Consider the following 20,350-nt stretch of genomic DNA (forward strand, 5'->3'; position numbering starts at 1 on the left):
ACGTCCGTACGTACGTCCCAAAGTTGGTTTCCATTCTATAACTTAAGTTTGCTTCAACCAAATGATATGAAACTTATACAAAATGCTTATTACCACAAAACACAGATCGAGTTTGAATTTTGGTGGTGTCACTTTAACCGTTCTAGAGTTATGCCCCTTTACAAATGGAAAAATTGCTGAATTTTTTGTTTCCGTTCTCTAACTTTAGTTTGCCTCAACCAAATGTTATGAAACTTATACACAATGCTAATTACCACAAAATACAGATCAGGTTTGAATTATGGGGGTGTCACCTTAACCATTCTAGAGTTGTGCCCCTTTACAAATGGAAGAATTGCTGAATTTATCGTTTTCGTTCTCTAACTTAAGTTAGCCTCAACCAAATGTTATGAAACTTATACACAATGCTTATTACCACAAAATATAGATCAAGATGGAATTTTGATGGTATCACTTTTACTGTTCTAGAGTTATGCCCCTTTACTAATGGAAAAATTGCTGAATTTTTCGTTTCTGATCTCTAACTAAGAAGTTAGCCTCAACCAAATGTTATGAAACTTATACACAATACTTATTACCACAAAACTCAGATCAAGTAGAAATTTGGGTAGCGTCACTTTTAACGTTTATCAGTAATGTCCCTTTATAACTTTATATGATATGCAAGCGGGGGCATCATCTGTGTCCCATGGACACATTCCCCATTTATTTTTTCTGCTGAAACACACACCAAATGTGCCAGTTTCAAGAAAATTTGAGCTTTAGGTGATCCTTTTGACTGGACTTTCACTAAGCACAGGCACCTTTTCCAATCACAAAAATGAAATGAGGAGTAATTACTGTAGAAACCTAGTTAAAACCCCCTCACCTAATGATTATATAACTATCAAGGTTTATTGTCTGAAAGCTGAGTTTACCTGTTAACCTGACATTGAATTATTACAGAAAAGTCAAGAGTGATTATCAGCGGAGTCAAATTGTATATTTGATTGTTATTATCTAAACTGTTTGAAATGAAGATTGTTTGATTATACTGACATAGATAGGTTTTAACATATGTTTTTTGTACGTACTTTTTTTAGCGCAAACAGAAAGATGTTCAGAAAGAAAACGAATTTTATTATAATTTAATAAACCAAGCACTGCCAACAGAATTACAAAATCAGTATATAGAAAAACAGAAAGGTAGGAACTTGTAATCTTGATATAAACATCAAATATTTGTTTCAGACATACTAAGAAAGGAATACCAGTATGGTTGGGATTGTATAATGTATATTAGGACAGGACTTCAATGAAGTGTTTCAAATATTTATAATATTGTTTTGGTTTGCTGATTGCCTTAAAAAAAACTGTTTAGGAACTGGGAATTTCATTATTCCATAACACTGCACATTAACATCAACAGACTTAGGTGGCTGACTGCCAAATTACTTCAGACTGCAAGGAAATTATAACTTGGCACCTTATATATCCGTTACTCACCTGTGACCTATGGCAGATTGGCGAGTAGAGGTTCCACATTCTGCATTTTCCTTTCTCCAAAGAAGGGCAAGGATAAAGTAAAGTAACCAGCCAATATAAGTCTTGCATTGAAATTTTGTGGCTGTTTAGTTTCATATGGACAAAACAGCTTTAGGGAACAGAAAAAATTAGTAACTCAATTCTCAAAAGAATATTCTAGCAGGAGAAACATTATTATTAAAAAAAACCAAACTTATTATTATTTAAAAAGGTTTTGCTATACTGGTTTGGTTTACAGGGGGAAATCATACACAACATCAGAATAGAAAAAAGAAAAGTTTATAGCTACATTTTTTTTTTTATATCAAATATTTTTGCATTGTTATTCTTATATTTTTTTAATAGAAAATATGTTTAACACTTTACAGCTTTACCGGCTAAATCAGAGGAGGAAGTAATCTCAAATGGAGTTATAGGAAAGAAGATAGAAGATACAAAGAAATTAAAAGATATAGAAGAAGATGAAGAGATAGAATTTATAGAGCAACCAAAGTCTAAAAATGATGTCAATAATTTTAATGAAAGTGCTGAGAATATTAAAAATGAACAGCAATCTAAGTCATTTAAATCAAACAGTGTCTCAACAAAATCCTCCTCATCTAAACTGAACAGTGCTAAAGACAATAGAAAAGGAAAGAAAGATGTCAATAAGGATGTGCCACCCACACCTGTTACATTAATTAATAATAAAGATGAATTTATAGTTAGGTAAGGTTAGCTTAGAACAAATATTATGTCAGAGGATGAATTTGGAGTTGCATTAAACTAATTTCCATTGTGTTTCTGTGTATTAACAGTAAACTTAATGACAAGCTGCATTTTTGTTTATGTCTTTTATAACATGCACAATGCTTCTACTTTACAGACCAGGTTTTGTCTGTAACCATTAGACTGTCCAAGGGAACTTTAATGAACATTATCAATGTTAAAAAGTTATTGCATTTTTACTGATGTTCCTATTCGCCACATGTCCGTCCGTACGTCCCAAAGTTAGTTTCTGTTCTCTAACTTTAAATTGCCTCAACCAAATGTTATTAAACTTATACACAATGCTTATTACCACAAAATACAGATCAAGTTTGAATTTTGGTGGCGTCACTTTAACCGTTCTAGAGTTATGCCCCTTTACAAATGGAAAAATTGCTGAATTTTTCGTTTCCGTTCTCTAACTTAAGTTTGCCTCTACCAAATACTATGAAACTTATACAAAATGCTTATTACCATAAAATACAGATCAAGTTTGAATTTTGTGGGTGTCACTTTTATTGTTCTAGAGTTATGCCCCTTTACAAATTGAAAAATTGCTGAATTTTTTGTTTCCGTTCTCTTACTTTAGTTTGCCTCAACCAAATGCTATGAAACTTTTACACAATGTTTATTACCACAAAATACAGATCAAGTCAGAATTTTGGTGGTTTCACTTTAACCATTCTAGAGTTATGCCCCTTTACAAATGGAAAAATTGCTGAATATTTTTTGTTTCCATTCTCTTACTTAAGTTAGCCTCAACCAAATGTTATGAAACTTAAACACAATGCTTATTTCTACAAAATACAGATCAAGTTTGTTTTTTGGGGTGTCACTCTTATTGTTCTAGAGTTATGTCCCTTTACAAATTTCTGAATTTTTTGTTTCCGTTCTCTAACTTAAATTTGCCTCTGTAACCAAATGTTATGAAGCTTATACACAATTGTTATTACCACAAAACTCAGATCAAGTACAAATTTGGGTAGCGTCACTATAACCGTTTTTCAGTTATGTCCCTTTATAACTTTATCTGATAGACAAGCGGGGGCATCATCTGTGTCCTATGGACACATTCCCCATTTATTTCATTATGTGGATGGTATTTTTTAATGTCAGATTTTCTTCGCAATACTCGTCCTTTCATGTTGTTATAATGCTGTCACTTGACATCCTGATACCCTCTTACATTAGATCTGTCATTGTGATGTTATACCATTATTCTTTCAATTGAAGTTGGTCTAAAATACATATTGCAAAAAAATATTGTTGACTACTGTGCTGGTAATACACTTAGAGAAAAGGTGGGAAACCAATTTTTTCTAAAGTTTTTTTTTGGTGACAACTAACTTTTGCCCTGTCTGTTGATGGACACATATACTTTGTGTGGTCTGTTGACAATGGTATGTGCTTAGCTCTATCAACGGGTTAAAGTACATTGTAAAAGTATGAGAATTTACGAGAAAAGAGTGATGCAAAGAAAGAAGCATCAAATACCAACTTAATACTGAACAAATACAAAGAATGTAAATACTTTACAAACAAAAAAAGAAGAAAAATTGTGTTCTTGATTATATCATGTTTTTCAAACATAGCAAAATTTATTTAAGTCAACATATAAATAAATCTGATAGACTCAGAAGTTAGATATGGTTTCTGATATTTAATTTTACTTGTGAACATTGCAGGTTAGAAACAGATGTAAAGAAATTAAAGACAGACCTACAATCCAGTAGGAATTGTGAACAGGAATTAAAACAACAGATAACTACATATCTTTTAGAAGACAAAAATCTTAGATCAGAATATTATCAGTTACAGATAGATAACGAAAATCTTCAAAATAAGTAAGCATTTAAACTGATTTTATTGTTGATGAGTATTATAATCATCATCAGATATCCATTGAATAATTATTTTTGTAGGTTGTAAAATATTCTCTATACTAAAATTGTATTTAAAAAAGTTTTTATACCCCCGCTCTGTCTGTCCATCTGTCCGTCCGTCCGTCCATCTATCCCTTGAATATTTTTCGTCACATCTTTCTCAGGAACTACATCACAAGGATTTCTGAAATTTGGTTTCAGGGTTTATACGAGTCAGCTCTACTGTGTGATGTGTTTTCAGATTCATCACTCAACAACTTCCTGTTTACCGAACACTTGTATCATTACCGAACACTTGTATCATTTTACACATGATAGCCAAGTTGAAAATTTTCGTCACATTTTTCTCAGGAACTACAATACAAGGATTTCTGAAATTTGGTTTCAGAGTTTATATAAGTCAGCTATACCGTGTGATGTGTTTCAGATTCATCACTAAAAAACTTCCTGTTTACCGTACACTTACATATTTTTACACTATTAAAAGTATCCACTTGTGGTGGGGGTACATATTTTTACACTATTAAAATTATCAACTTGCGGTGGGGGTACATATTTTTACACTTAAAATTATCCACTTGCGTTGGGGGTATCATCAGTGAGCAGTAGCTCGCAGTTTCATTTGTTGATACCAAATTTTAAAAACTTAAGGGATAATAATATTTCGTTGGTGGTGGTTGTTAGCTGGATAAGCAAGGTTTATGCCATTAATGGGTCCAGATGGTTTATCAATTATAAATAGCAAATTTAAAACACATCAAACAGTCTTAACAACCGTTTAGCACAAACAAACAAACAAAATTATAAAAAGTCAAATTTGTGCAAGAATACTGATATAAATTATTTGGCTCAACAAATGGCCTTCATCAGTGTCAGTCCTTTTCAAAATGTGATAAAACAACAAGTTCTTTGTGTGCTTAAACAGCTAACTCCTTCATTCAGGTAGACTTGAGCTTTATTCAATCATATATGTTATATATCAATGATGATTGGCAAAAAACCCAAGAATAAGCAAAAAAATATTTTTTCACGACAGGTCCAAACAGCTATCACTCTTGCTTTTAATGATCTTAAACTGAAAATATACAATTACATGAATGTGTTAAAAAGTGATGTTAAATGAAAAAGGAATGGACCAATGATTACCAACTGGAATTATTTACAGAAACCAAAAAATCCTTTTTACTATAATGATTCATGAAGAGAAATGAGCTAGAACAATTAAACTAATTTTGTGATGTCAACCTTCTCTCACAGTTAAAAGGTAGAATCTTTTTATTTGGTAGCACATTTGTACATATACTGAGTCGTTCACATTGATTTTCTTAATTTCTCACAAAAGTATAAGTGGTTAAACTTAGTCATTTTTATTAGAACATTGTTGGTTACCCTAAACAGAATACATTACAAGTCCAAAGATGTATCTATCACCAGAGTCTGATCATCATTATTTAAAAAATTGTTCTAGTAATTTTCCTTCAGTATATAGAGTTTGCCTGTGCCAAAAATGATGAATCCCTGGACTTGACTGAAAAAAAATCCTTCATGAGAGCCCTGTAATAACCTCTGATTACTTAAAATACAAAAAAACACAAAGCAAACATTCATCACATGAGTAGAAAACTTTAAACATGGGTGTGATGATGTTTAAACTTGTATGATTGAGGAATAAGTTAGTATACTAAACAAATTTTTATGCCCCTGCCGTAGCGGAGGGGGCATTAAGTTTTACCCTTGTCCATCTGTAAGTCCGTCCGTACGTCCCAAAATTGGTTTCCGCTCTCTAACTTTAGTTTGCCACAACCGAATGTTATGAAACTTATACATAATGCTTATTACCACAAAACACAGATCAAGTTTGAATTTTGGTGGCGTCACTTTTACCGTTCTAGAGTTATGCCCCTTTACAAATGGAAAAATTGCTGAATTTTTTGTTTCCGTTCTCTCACTTTAGTTTACCTCAACAAAATGTTATGAATCTTATATACAATGCTTATTACTACAAAACACAGATCAAGTTTGAATTTTGGTGGAGTCACTTTTACTGTTCTAGAGTTATGCCCCTTTACAAATGAAAAAAATGCTGAATTTTTTGTTTTCGTTCTCTTACTTAAGTTTGCCTCATCCAAATATTATAAAACTTATACACAATGCTTATTACCACAAAACTCAGATCAAGTACACATTTGGGTAGCGTCACTTTTACCATTCTTTAGTTATGTCCCTTTATAACATTATATGCAAGTGGGGGCATCATCTGTGTCCCATGGACACATTTCCCATTTATTTTTAATTGAATTTGCTATTTGTTAAATTTCAGACTTCACAATCTTGTTACAAGTAGGCAGCAAGACAAACAGAATATCTCACTTTTAGAAAAGAAAATGAATGAAGAAAGAAAGATGAGAGCGGGTATAGAACTACAGTTGAATACAGAACGTAAAGCTAAAAAGGCAGAAGAGGTTGCTGCAGCTCGGGCTATTGCAGTGGCTTCAACACAGAGGTAATAAATATATTACTGGAGTTCTTGTTTTAATCTCCTCTTGTCAAAAAGAGATTAGCAGGGGATGAATAAGGTATCTGACTTCATGTATTAAAAACATTTAAAACTGTATAGATAGAATAGCAATGTCAGATCTATTGAAATGTGTGCTTGTACTGCATCACCAATACAAGACAGTGTAACTTTTTGTATAAAGCATTATACATCAGAAGTAAGAATACTTGGATGCTTCATATGGTTACCAAGTTAAGTTTATTCATCATGTGAATTTCTCACTTATTTTGAGTAATAGGATAATTAAATTTGGAATTTGGGATCCTTGCAAGGTCTATGTGTTTGACAAAAAGTGTTCACTTCAACTTGACCTCATTTCATGGATCAGTGATCAAGGTTAAAGTTATGTGATAAGGTTGTTTCTAAGAAACTATAAGCAGTAGGTCAACTATATTTGGTGTATGGAATGTTTGTAAGGTGTACATGCCTGTCTGGCAGGTATCATCTGAACTTGACCTCAATTTCATTGTTCAATGGTCAATGTTAAGTTTTTCTGGTTAAGTTTGTTTCTGAGATACTATAAGCAATAGGTCAAATTTATTTGGTGTATGGAATGATTGTAAGGTGTACATGACTGTCTATCAGGGTTCATCTAACCTCTCATTTACATGGATCATTGATAATGTAAACTTTATGAGATATTTAAAGTAAAACCTTTATCTTAGAGACCTTTTATATAAAATTGATCATGATCAGTAAAGCAGGCAAGGCATATTGGCGTGTGTAAAAAAATTTATTCAAAATATTGTGTGAAATTCTTTGACCCGGTGGCTGGAAAAATAGATGATATACATATGTCACTATATAATGACCTGAATAGTGTTATGAGTATCCAAAGCTGGTGATTTAAGAGGGAAAACATTCAAAAGAGACGACTGTACATACATTTAAGTCTGTGGAATAGAACAGTTTGAAAACTTGCATCCAATGGTAATAATGTATTAGTTATTCAATAAAATACAGTAAAGCTGAACCCAAGTCAGGTGCAGAATTATCTGGTATTAAATATAGGAAAAACAAGTTAACTTTTGATTTAAATTATCTGTTCTTTAAATTTTTTGTTCTTTTTAATCTAATTGCAAAAACTAGTTCACTTTTGACTTTCTCTGACAGAATTGAATGTTCAGAACAGTGTAAATCTAAACAGAGAAATATAGAAACAGAAATAAAACAGTATCAACGAGATCTCAAAATGAAGGAAGAACAATACAGACAGTTAGAATATGAAAATCAGGTAATTAAAATAATGTGCAAGGAGACCAAACATTTATGGAGATTATAATAATATTGAAGCTTTAAATAAAATTTAAGGTACATATGCATAAACATAACATTTTGAAAACATTTTAATGGTTGAGTGCATTTTATTATTTATTCTTTCGATAGTTTACCTTCATTCCTTTTCATGACATGAAATTAACTATATAAACTCTATGCAAAAGGGAAAAACTTAACAATAGTTTAAACAAAAAATAAATGTATATTCAAAGTTACAAATGCCAATAAAGACAACATTTTGGTTTACAAAGTTAGTGCATGCATTATGAAATAGAATATATATACTGTACGACCACTAATGATAGAAGTCAAGATATTTTGACACAATTTATTTGACACCAAGGAAAACAAATTCACTTAATTTGAACACATTCTATAAATCAATTTTATTTCTAAAAACTGAAAAGTGAAAATTTTAATAAAATTGACACCTAATTGATATCTTCCAAAAAAAAAAAGATTTTTTTTGTTTTCTAGTCGCATTTCTGTTCAATGCACATTCTAAAATTTTAAATCTATGAATTTGATTTTTGACATTTTCACAGGAAAATTTGGGTGTCGGTTTAACAATGACCTCTTCTTCATCAGCTATATATTAATTTCAAGTAATTGCTTAAAATAGTTCAATTTTAAATTATACAAGGTAGAACTTTATGTGTCAGGGTATTTAGTCTGTAAAATGATGGCACATTTCTTGAATTGCTAATTATATTCCACTGATATTTGCAGAAACTTCGACAGTTAAAAGATCAACAAAATGAAACAGAAGTGTTGATGTCAGCTTTGGCAGCAATGCAGGATAAAAATTCTCATCTAGAAAACAGTCTTAGTGAAGAAACACGCATCAAATTAGATTTGTTTTCAGCATTAGGTGAAGCCAAAAGACAGATTGAAATACTCAAAGGTAGGTCTTTCATGAGTGGGAAAAAAATAATCAGGAAAAAAGGAAGCTACTAAGCAGCTTGAAATTCACTGTAAGGGCTGTTCCTAAATTCATCATGGTGGGGGATGAGAAGCACACAAATTAATCAATTGTGGGTGGTTGCATTTTCCTTAGAATTTTGTAAGAATTAGGAGTAAAATGAAAATTTAATACTGTGTGGTTTAGGTCTAAAAAAAGTGCCTCCCAGCCCCACTATGTGTTTATTTCTGGAACAGCCCTTGAGTAAAACATACCTTTATCTTGTCATAATGATATTTAGTATGCAGTTTAACAAGTGAACTCTTGTGTACATTTCAAAGGCAAATTCACTGACTGAGATAAAATATTACCCAAGAATGACTCTTAGAAAACCTGTTAATGTAGAAAAAATTAAGCATCTATGCTGTGAAAAAATGAGACAGAAATTAGAAGAAAAATAAACAAATGTGGCAGAGGCTCAAACAATCCTTTATTATCAAATATATTCCTGAATAACAATAAGCTTTACTTCTTTCACATTAGTTGCTGTTCTCCCTTAATAGTCCCCTACCAATGAAGTCGAAGGGGACTTTAGGTTTGCACTCCATCCATCTGTCTGTCTGTCCATCCGTCAGTCCAGCAAATCAGTTTTCCACACTTTTTTTCTTCGTGCTTGAAGATATAGATTTGATATTTGGTGTATTGTTTTATCATGACAAGTTACAGATCAAGTTCGAATTGTTTCCGGTCTGAAGATTTTGTGCAGAGTTATGGTCCTTGGACTTAGAAAATTCACACATATAATCAGTTTTCCACACCTTTTTTCGTCATGCTTGAAGATATTGATTTGATAATTGGTATATAGTTTTATCATGACAAGTTACAGATCAAGTTCGAATTTTGTTCCGGTATGATCATTTTGTGCAGAGTTATGGTCCTTGGACTTAGAAAATTCACTCAATGCAATACTCTCAGAATGCTTGTTATAATTCAGATTCATTTAAAGGCATTAATACACAATTTTGATGTTATTTTGAAAATGTTTCATTGTATATTTATTGGTATAGTTGATGATGATCTGTTAGTATAAGTTCTTATTGGTAGACCAGCTTACCCCTATCTCTTAGCAACTGAGTTCAACCAATATATCATCAGACAGTCACTGAAAATTAGGAAACCTCTTTTGTAGTTTTCTTTTTTTGTTATGAATAAAAGTCATCAATGAAACAACAACCCATGAACACAAAAAGTCAGAAGACATACTTATCAATACCCTTCCATGAGTTTAGTTTATTGTTGAAGTAAGTTTAAAGAAACTTCTTTGATACTATTACAGTAAACTATAAAGCAAAAAATATAAGGCCATGGTATGTCATAATTAATGGTAATGATTAATAATAAGATACCTTGTCTCTGTACATTTCAGGTTATCTTATAGAAAAAGACAGAGAACTTGCTGATATCAAGTCCAAAATAGCTGAAGCAATGGCCTTACACATGATTCCCACATCATCAGCCTGTATGAATGGTACAGACACTGTCATGACTTCACCATTGTATTCAAGCAAACAACAGAAAGATGACGGCATCGTTAAATCTAATCTGAACCCACATGCATCAGATTACACTCCTAAAACTACCACATAAATTGCGATGGAACTTTATTAACAACCTTTTAGCTTCTGGACTTTGTCTATAGATGTTTTCCTCAGTGTATTATGACTGGCATCCCTCAAATGCATATGATTCAAAGTTTTATAGACACAAAGATTACTCACCACTATTACGCAGTTTTATAGATTTTTATACGACCGCAAATAATCTTTGCGGTCGTATATTGGTATCACTTCGTCGTCCGAAGACATTTGGTTTCCGGACAATAACTTTAGTTTAAGTGTATGGATGTCTCTTAATTTGTACCACATTTTACAAAAAGAAAATTTCTTCAAAATTATTTTTTTGGAAAAAGGGGGGGGGGGGGGGGGGGAATTTCTCCTTAAATATTATTTTTTTATGAGAAGGGGGGTCATTAAAAATTTCCCTCAAGATTTAAGAAATTGTCAATTTTCCAAAGAAAAAAATTGGGGGTCACAATTTATTTTGCTGATTCTTTGTATATAGTCTGAAAACAGATTTACTAAGTATTGCGCAACAGCACAGTGTATTACACAAAAGCAAGATATCCTCAATTGAATATAAATTCAAATCATACAACCAATTTCAAGTTCTTTGACTACATTTATTCTGTGTCAGAAACCTATAATGTGTCAAATATTTAATTACAATCCAAATTCAGACCTGTATCAAGCTTGAATATGTGTCCATTTTTGCCCCAACTGTTCAGGGTTGGACCTCTGCGGTCGTATCGAGCTGTGCTCGGCGAAGCAGTTTATTTGATAAATGAAATTTTAGTTGGAATATTGAAAACTCAAAAATTATTTGGATGTCAAAAATAATCTGGAAATATTTATTATATCTTTGATAAAGAGACCCTTAAAATGATCATATATATTGGTATAATCAGTTTGAACATAAACTAAAATGAATGGTTCATGAATTTGATATTTAATTATGTTTTTTCTATAAAGTAAACCAACATTATAAATCCATATTTATACTTTTGTTAGTCAAAAACTTTTTTTCATATTTTGCATTTGAGGTAGTTATTTTATTTTGTGTAACTTGTATGCCAGTGTTTATTTACTGAGAGTTATCAGAAGCACTTAATTTACAACTCATCTTGATGAAATAAGGGTTTTTCAGAACGTATATTTTCACAAAACTATATTGTGATGTCTATCTGACCATCAAATATTCTATGCGTCTCATGAAAAATGATCATGTATGCAAGTTGTTTTATGAATATCAAAAAGAAATTGAAAAAATAATGTAGTGTTGTTCAGTGCCATCCAACTAAAGACAGTTTATGAATGACTTGTGTATAAGGGATTTTCCATGTCAGAGTATATAAATATGTGTTAATTATAGAAGCACTGATAAAGAGAAATATGTCACATTAAAAAAAAATTTAAAAGGTCGCGAGAAAACTTAATTGTTTTTTCTTACATCAATTTTAGAGTACTTTCTCTCAGTTCTTCCTGTTTTTCATATGGCTCAAAATGTTTTTCTTTCTGTGCAAAATACTGGCACTATAGTGAAATAAGATTAAATGCAAAATAAAATAAAATTTACAAGTGATATGGAGTAACTATCAGTTCTTCTTGACATATAGTTTACTGTCAAAAGTACACCCTGAAAAATCTCTGTTTCATCAAGATAGTTGTAATTAACAAGATAAAATCCATGACAGGGAATGCTTTGGAAAGAATATTGGCTCTTTCTATTTACTTAAATGGCAATGTTGCTGTGTTAACCCTGCTGAAAGAACTGTTTGTTTGAAATAGGGAAAGCAGTGATAATTGAAATATGAAAGAAATGTTTATTAAGATTTTCTTGAGTGTTCATTGCCACTAATCTGCTGAAAGTATACTGCTTATAATGATATTAAAAATAATACAAAAACTATTCTATTTATTTGCAATAACTGAAATGCGAGAAAACAAATTTTATATATTTTTGCCTGGCTCAAAGTATTATATTCAATGTACTAAAAAAAATACTTGGCAGGTCATTGGCTGTGAATATTTATGAAAATTTCAAGAAAGTTATTGTGTCTCCCAAACACTGTTCCATTTTAAGGGAGATAGTATAAAATATTGTTATTCTTGCCAGATATGAACGATCAGAAAAAGTGCTTTGAATAGGATAGTTGCATCATTCTTTGTAAGATTCTGAATTGCATTGTACTTGTACAGATTTTTTAACTTCATCATTTATTTTTCATAAACTAATTAATGATTAATTTGAAAACAGTTTAAGGTCTGCCAGCACCTTTACAATTACGTTCTTCTGAATTTACATTAATTCTATTGTTTTTTTTACTCCTTTTTTTCAAGATACATGCCAAAAATATAAGTGATCTGTCAGATATGAGTTGATTTAGTTGTCTTATTTTTTGATAGGTATCAAGTTTTGAAAGGGTTGTAAAGGAAAAAATTAAATATTAATTCACGTATATTGAAAAAGCTGTATATTAAACAAAAATTTCCTTTATATCTTAAGACGTAATGAATAACTAGATTTCAATTTAAACTTGACTGTTTTCCATATGAATTCAGTGTTTAAAATCTTGGAAGATATTTTAACGTAAAAGGACATAATACATATGCCCCCATGCTTTCAACACAAATTCCTTGGTAAGAAACAATTGTAATAGTATTTTCAATAAACATTTATGATGGCTATTACAATGTGTCAATTAAATTTATTTTATTAATGATAGTACAATATTTACAACACTGTATTACTGTATTTTTAAACAGTCATTCTTTAGTTGGTTATCAAAACATTGGCCATTTTTTCTTTAAAAAAGGATATTGACATTAATTAATATTCAAGTGACCAATCTGAAACTTAAAATTACGCCAATTTAAATTTTTTTTTAAATCTAGCCAAAGTCACAAAATTTATCATGGATTTGAATACATTATGGTTTGCAACAACGAATATAAACTCTATAATATAAATACATCAATATATCTTGACTCCTTTAACAGCAAAATATTTTTTCAAATAATCTTACAAGACAGAAGAAGTAACTAGAAGTATCAAAATATTTTTTTATTATTCTTGATAAGAAACTTTTAACATTGCATAATAAAGTATAGAGGATGATGCAGCTATATTGTTAAAGAAGATACCATCAAAGTTGATATTGTTTTTGTGGTAAATGTAAAGCTTATATGTTATAGTTTTGTGTGGTATAGTTTTATTTCTGGGTATCAAAGCCACATAATGTAATTTGTTGTTGAAAGAGAAACAGGAGAAGCCAGAAATAAACAAAGCATTTTTGTTATATATTTGTCTTTTATTTTGTAAAGGTCAGCGACTCATTTCACAAAAATTCGTACAAGTGAAAATACTCGTAAGTCATGAACATTTCAGTACAATTTTAATCGTAAGATATTTTGTGAAATGAGACCCAGGTGGGAAGACTCTCTCTTAAAGAGAGCAGCTTAACAGTGATTATGGTAACATTTGAGGGCTTTTTGATCTGTCAGATACCCACTTCCTGTTTTCCGATACTTTGAATTAGATGGGGGTATGCTTAGCACAACAACACATAAATTCTTGTCTTATCTTCGTGAATGTTGCAACAAAGTATGCATTAGATTTCACAGAAGTGATTATGGTAAAAGTTAAAAGTCACACAACTTATGCTGCAATTGCCATCTGCTTGAGATTTATATGACAAGCTTTTGCTTTAGACGGGTCTATTTTATATTTATACCCTGCTTGAGGAAGGGAATGTATTATGATTGTTGTGCAATAGAAAAGAAAGGATGTGGTGTATCTATTTGTAACTCAAAATCACAACTGGCAGAGGAAAACGAAATTAAGGAAAAGGGCCTTCATAGATACACTTCAACTACAAACACTGTGGCCTTCAATATGTAGCAAAAACTCAATTAACTATTAAGATTGCCCAAAGCAGAGGTTTAAGTGGAATTCTAGTTGTCTGTGTATATAAGAACACATTTGAATGGTAATATCAACTAATTGTGAATTATATCAGGTGGCCAAGAAATCTAAAAAATAATGTTATGTATTGCCTAACAATCTTACTGTCAATAGAAATAAGAGGATGTGGTATGAGTGCCAATGGGACAACTCGCCATCAAAGTCACAATGTGTAAAAAGTAAACAATTATAGGTCAAAGTATGGCCTTCAACACGGACCCTTGGTTCACACCGAATAGTAAACAGGAAAACCAACTAATCTATATAAAAAACGAGAAACACTTAGGAACCACACCAACAAACGACAACCACTGAACAACAGGTTCCTGACTAGTACAGAAACAATATAAACATGTATACAACCAGTGATCACATCAAGTTATTTGTTCGATAAAGTAGCAGGAAATTATGTATGAGTAGGGCAATATTTATTGTGAATTGCATACAATTTCAATAAACAACGAGGTCAAAAGCGATAAAATGAAGTAGCATACATAAGAGAAGTAATTTAAGAATAGATATGCCCTCACTGAAAAATTTAATAGCATACACTTAAGGCACAGGGCACACAGCTGTGTGATAATATCAACAAATGAATTATATCTGACAAAGAAATCGAAAAATGCTGAACAATCTCACTAAAATACAGAAACATTTAATAGTCCGCACTAAATCTGCAAATTTTGCTAAATCACATTTTAGAAATCAATAAAATATGTTTTAGGGCCACACCAATTATTTGGGGAAGTCCTAAAGTAATCGGCTTGTTTCCACCATTTCCAATTTATCTTTAAAATCACTTTGAGCTAAGTGGTGGAACTTGGTATGATTACCGGTATTCACCTTTACTAGAAGGTTAATTGCATACAAGGGAGAAAACTACATTGAAAGTCATGGACACGAACTTAGTTAAACTTAGCCACCCATGTGCATATGCCGCTGTTTAGAATTAAAACCCCTTGGCATTCAGTGAGGAAACATTGGCAACATTACAGTCTACTTCTAGCAGGTGTGGTGTATGCACAGAAGAAACCCGGATTTGTTTTCCCTCAATCGATTTATGACTTTTGAACACCGGTATACTACTATTGGCTTTATTAATTATGAATTGGCCAAACCACTTGTGTGCAAACGTGAGGTCAAGGCTGTATAAATATGTCCGATGAACACACCCTCTTCACATCCACTCCGCATATCAGATATTGTTGACCCATCATGTGTATTAACTGAGGAACAGACCACATTTTGAAAATTTGACGACCATTTGGGCATGAAAATGACAATGAATGACCGACAAGTTCTCAGCTTTAATAACCTCCATACACATTTTTTAAGCCTAAATAAAATTGGGGATACAATATTTTATAGTGAAGTTCGAATTTTGATGATGCTGCCTTTATTGAAATGTGTTAAAATGGTAAAAACAGTGGGCCCAACGTTCTAGTCATCAGCTGAAACGACGAAGTATTTAGTTGCTGCTTTGTCTGTCCATGAGTGTGTTTAAAACAAATAGGTGTCAATGATATGCTTGGCAACCTTACTACATGTACCTACAATCAAACAAAAAACTTGATTTACAGCATTGTTATATTTACAGATAAAGATTTGAGCCTTTTGAAATGTTACAATCAAGGCTTTGAAAAATGGAAAGAAATTATTTTTTGATAACCCCTTTAGCTTGCTGTGGTAGCCAATTAAAGAAAAAGATTTTATGAGGCCATAATTTAGTCCCTTGAATTAGAAAATTCCAGAAATTATCACAAATACCATCCTTTTCCTTTTGATGTTCGCAAGACATTAGTCTAGACATAAGTATTTGAATTTATTTTTGAATTTTGTCTTACATTTTTTCAAAAGAGCTTCAGACTTCGTTGATTTAATGCAAAACTGCATAAACTGCCAAAATAGCCTCATTTTGTGATCTTTTCTTTAAAATTTAGATTTGAGCCATGGCTTTACCCAGTTATTTTCCTAAAAGATATATCGCCGGGATAGAGCCTTTTTGTGATGAGGCGGCCTGCAGCAAACATCAATTTAAAAGATATATTCTACAAAGATATCAATGTGTATAAAATATATCTTGAGGTAAGACCTTTGGTCATATCTTTACTGTACAAAATCTATATGTAAAATGGCCAGTTTTGGTCATGGTCATGTCAATTTCAACATGTTATGACATCACAAATGACTTTTCTGCTCTGAAGTATCCAGATTATATCAACCTGCTTATTTATCAATTAAGTTAACATAATTTTGAATGGCTAGAGTAATTTTACTATTCTTGCAATTTCAGGGTCTCAATAACGGCTCTTATACATTCTCCCTTCCATATGACTGTCATACAAGTGAGAGGTTTAGCTAGCTATAAAACCAGGTTTAATCCGTCAATTTTCAACACGAAGCAATGCCTGTACCAAGTCAGAAATATGACAAATGTTTTCCATTCGTTTGATGTGTTTGAGCTTTTGATTTTGACACTTGATAAGAGACTCCGTTTTGAATTTTCCTGGGAGTTCGATATTTTTGTTATTTTACTTTTCCCTTGTTAAAACCTCTAAAGTCCTTCTTGTCCCTCGACACTTCATTCTTTTTCACTACCTTACAAGTTAGAATGATTTTTGCTTTTCTGTATGCTGTTGAGAGAGCAAAAGTTGGCTGATTAAACTTTTTTTTATAATTTTCTGTCCGTAACTACTCGTCGTTTAGGTTAATTCTAAATGTACAAATTTTCAGAATAATTGATTTATGGAATATCTATCTGTTATTCAATGAGTACTTGAAACTATTTGTTGTGTGAATAAATAAAGGCAACAGTAGTATACAGGTGTTCAAAAGTCATAAATCGATCGAGAGAAAACAAATCCGGGTTACAAACCAAAACCAAGGGAAACACATCAACCACAAGATGAAAACAAATGAACAACAGGAACACTGAAGTGCAACAAAAACAAACGCCAACATACATATATAGAAACGAACTATTTGATAACAAATGCCATATTCCTGACTTGGTACAGGACATTTTAAGAAAAATTGGTGGGTTGAACCTGGTTTGATGGCTAGCCAAACCTCCCGCTTTATTACAATGTTAAAAAATATCGCTATAATGACAATACTACGTTACAGAAATACAACACAAACACATGTAGAACATACATCACAGAGAAACGCACAAACAAATAATATTATAGTCGACACAACATGCAAACTGCAGAACAACAACGAACATATTCCATCAACGACAGCCACCACAGGATACCAAAAACAGTGACGCGCTTACGTAACTAACATGCAATCTCGAAAGTTATACAATTATTTTCACAATACTCGTCCAAACAATTTTCATGACAATGATGGTATTGAAAGGCAGTTTTATAATTATTTGGACTACAAACGATAAGACATAACACATTATCCAACCGAAACAATAACAGAAACATCAAAAATTAATACATGAATGTTGGATGTACAAAATACCGAGACACGTCGTATAGCAATGCAAATTCACACTCGGTATAACAGTCATATTCGGGAATATGACAATGATGGTATTGAAAGGCAATTTTATATAACTATTTGGACAACAAACGATAAGACATAACACATTATTCAACCGAAACCATAACAGACACATCAAAAATAAATACATGAATGTTGGATGTACAAAATACCGAGACACGTCGTATAGCAATGCAAATTCAGACTCGGTATAACAGTCATATTCAGGAATAGGTCACGTTCGGTACTAAGAGACAGACAACATAGATGTTAAACCACAATCTAAGACGTGGTAAAAATGTCGTTAGTTAGTTTAGACACAGACACATCGTATATATCAACCAATTCGTGATGGTGTCCATAAAATTTACGGAGTGTCATTTTTAATCTTTCCTCCTCATAACTCTGTTGCAACAGTTACTGCGTAAGGAGCACACTCCTGTATATGAAGTCAGTATAGTGTGAACATGCACGAGCATAACGTATCAATTGAGGTATGTAAACACCATACGACGGAGCAGAGGGTATGTTACTGATGAGAGATGGGAAATTGATGATTGGGAAGTTGAAATCATCCCGTTTGTCATAGATTTTAGTGTGAAGTCGTCCATCTGTGTCAATATTGAGGAAAAGGTCAAGGTATGAAGCAGTCCTTCTTGTATCAGTAGTATCCTTAATTTCAAGTTCACTGGGATGTATGAGATGCAAGTACTGACTGAAATATGGGTTATTCAGTGATAGGACATTATCAATATATCTGAGAGTAAAATTAAAGAATTTTGCAAGGTGCTTTTTCTTTTTGTCTTTAAGAAGGTTCTGAATGAATTCTGCTTCATACGAGTACAAAAACAAATCGGCCAGAAGGGGTGCACAATTAGTACCCATTGGAATACCGACTGTCTGTTGAAATATCAATCCTCCAAACTCAACAAATATATTGTCGATTAAAAATTCCAGCATTTTGATAATATCATCTTCACTGTATTTTCTGATAGAATCAGTGTGGTTCTTCACAAAATAAGAATTATTATAACCCAAAACAAGAAAAATATATCTACGATTCCCATTTTTATAGAAAAAGCTCTGTTTAATGAGATGGTGAATGCCATCTTTCAATTGAGCATAGGGAATAGTAGTGTAAAGCGTAGAAAAATCAAAGGTCTTAATGTTGCTGCAAAATTGCAGAGATTGTGATCTGAGATTTAGCAGTAGATCTTTAGAATATTTGAGAATCCACATCTGATTGACACCACTGGTTGAATGTATTTCATCACAATATTTTTGAAGGCCATCTTTTACTGTAGAAAGAATAGTAGTCATAAGCTTTGAGGTTTTATTTCATGGCATATCCAGTAAATGTCAACATTACTTTGTAAAAGGTCCTCCATTCAAGAAGCACTGACAATGTTGTCAAGGACAAATAACCTCGTCATAGATACCAGGATTAAAATTTTGTACGCCAGACACGCGTTTTGTCTACAAAAGACTTATCAGTGACGCTCGAATCAAAACAGCTGCAAGGCAAAATAAAGTACAGAAGGACTACTTGTTTGGCAGGCTAACATAACTGAATCAGTCAACTGGATTTATTAAAAATAGAACAAATAGGCTTTTCAAAACAAAAGAATAAAAGTTATAAAATATGGAAATTACCTTCTTTAGAACATTACTGCATGGGATGTTTTCAATTCATTTCATTTACTCTTAAATAGAAATCAAAATATCAATTTGACATCTGCCGGCAGCTTTTTTCAAATTTTGAAAGTATGAGACAGTAGTTAAGGACCTTCAATGGAATATCCCTGTAAAATTTTGTTTGAATTGGTTCATTGATTCTGGAGTAGATCTTTGAAAATTTGATCAATGGGCCCCATTTTTGGCCACTTGAAGAAATATTGGACTTTGCATCAGGACCAAAGCAAACTTGGTAGGAACATTCTAAGGAACATTTCTGCATAATTTGTTTTCTTTTTATTTCATCTGATTTTGAAAACTAAAGCAACATATCATTTTTGATTGTTTTTTTTTCTCAATGTACCCTTTGACCATTGTTTAGTGCTACATTGAAATTTCGTTCGGCATCAAAGTAACAAAACTTAACAGAGCTAGATTTTGATTTTAATTGGTTTAGTAGTTCTTGAAATTCTTGAAAATCAGATCAATTGACCCCTTTCAGGCCCTTCGATGCCATATTGTACATATTTTAACAGACTAAAGTAACAACAATTAGAAAGTACCTTCTAAGGAATTTCAGCATGGTTTGTTTTCATTTTAATTCATCTGTTCTTGAATAGAAAAGCAAACACTTATTTCCTATAGTGTTTCAATGTACACTTTGACCTCCACCGACAGTAACTTTGAATTTGGATCAACATCAAATAA

The 20,350-nt window shown here is 32.0% G+C and overlaps 1 protein-coding gene across 1 annotated transcript in view; it reads left to right on the forward strand.

The window, feature by feature from the left end:
- Positions 1 to 10,658, forward strand: part of LOC127725746 (macoilin-like) — a 28,677-nt gene extending 18,019 nt beyond the window's left edge. Inside the window, exons 6-12 of the mRNA XM_052232960.1 lie at positions 1,083 to 1,185; positions 1,893 to 2,232; positions 3,957 to 4,115; positions 6,475 to 6,657; positions 7,825 to 7,945; positions 8,719 to 8,893; positions 10,317 to 10,658. Coding sequence (XP_052088920.1) covers positions 1,083 to 1,185; positions 1,893 to 2,232; positions 3,957 to 4,115; positions 6,475 to 6,657; positions 7,825 to 7,945; positions 8,719 to 8,893; positions 10,317 to 10,537 — 1,302 coding nt within the window. The 3' untranslated portion in view covers positions 10,538 to 10,658. The remainder of the gene's footprint in view (positions 1 to 1,082; positions 1,186 to 1,892; positions 2,233 to 3,956; positions 4,116 to 6,474; positions 6,658 to 7,824; positions 7,946 to 8,718; positions 8,894 to 10,316) is intronic.
- The last annotated feature ends 9,692 nt before the right edge of the window (positions 10,659 to 20,350 follow it).

The sequence above is a fragment of the Mytilus californianus genome, unplaced genomic scaffold (assembly GCF_021869535.1).
Source record: "Mytilus californianus isolate M0D057914Y unplaced genomic scaffold, xbMytCali1.0.p SCAF_15, whole genome shotgun sequence".
Classification (NCBI taxonomy): Eukaryota; Metazoa; Mollusca; class Bivalvia; order Mytilida; family Mytilidae; genus Mytilus; species Mytilus californianus.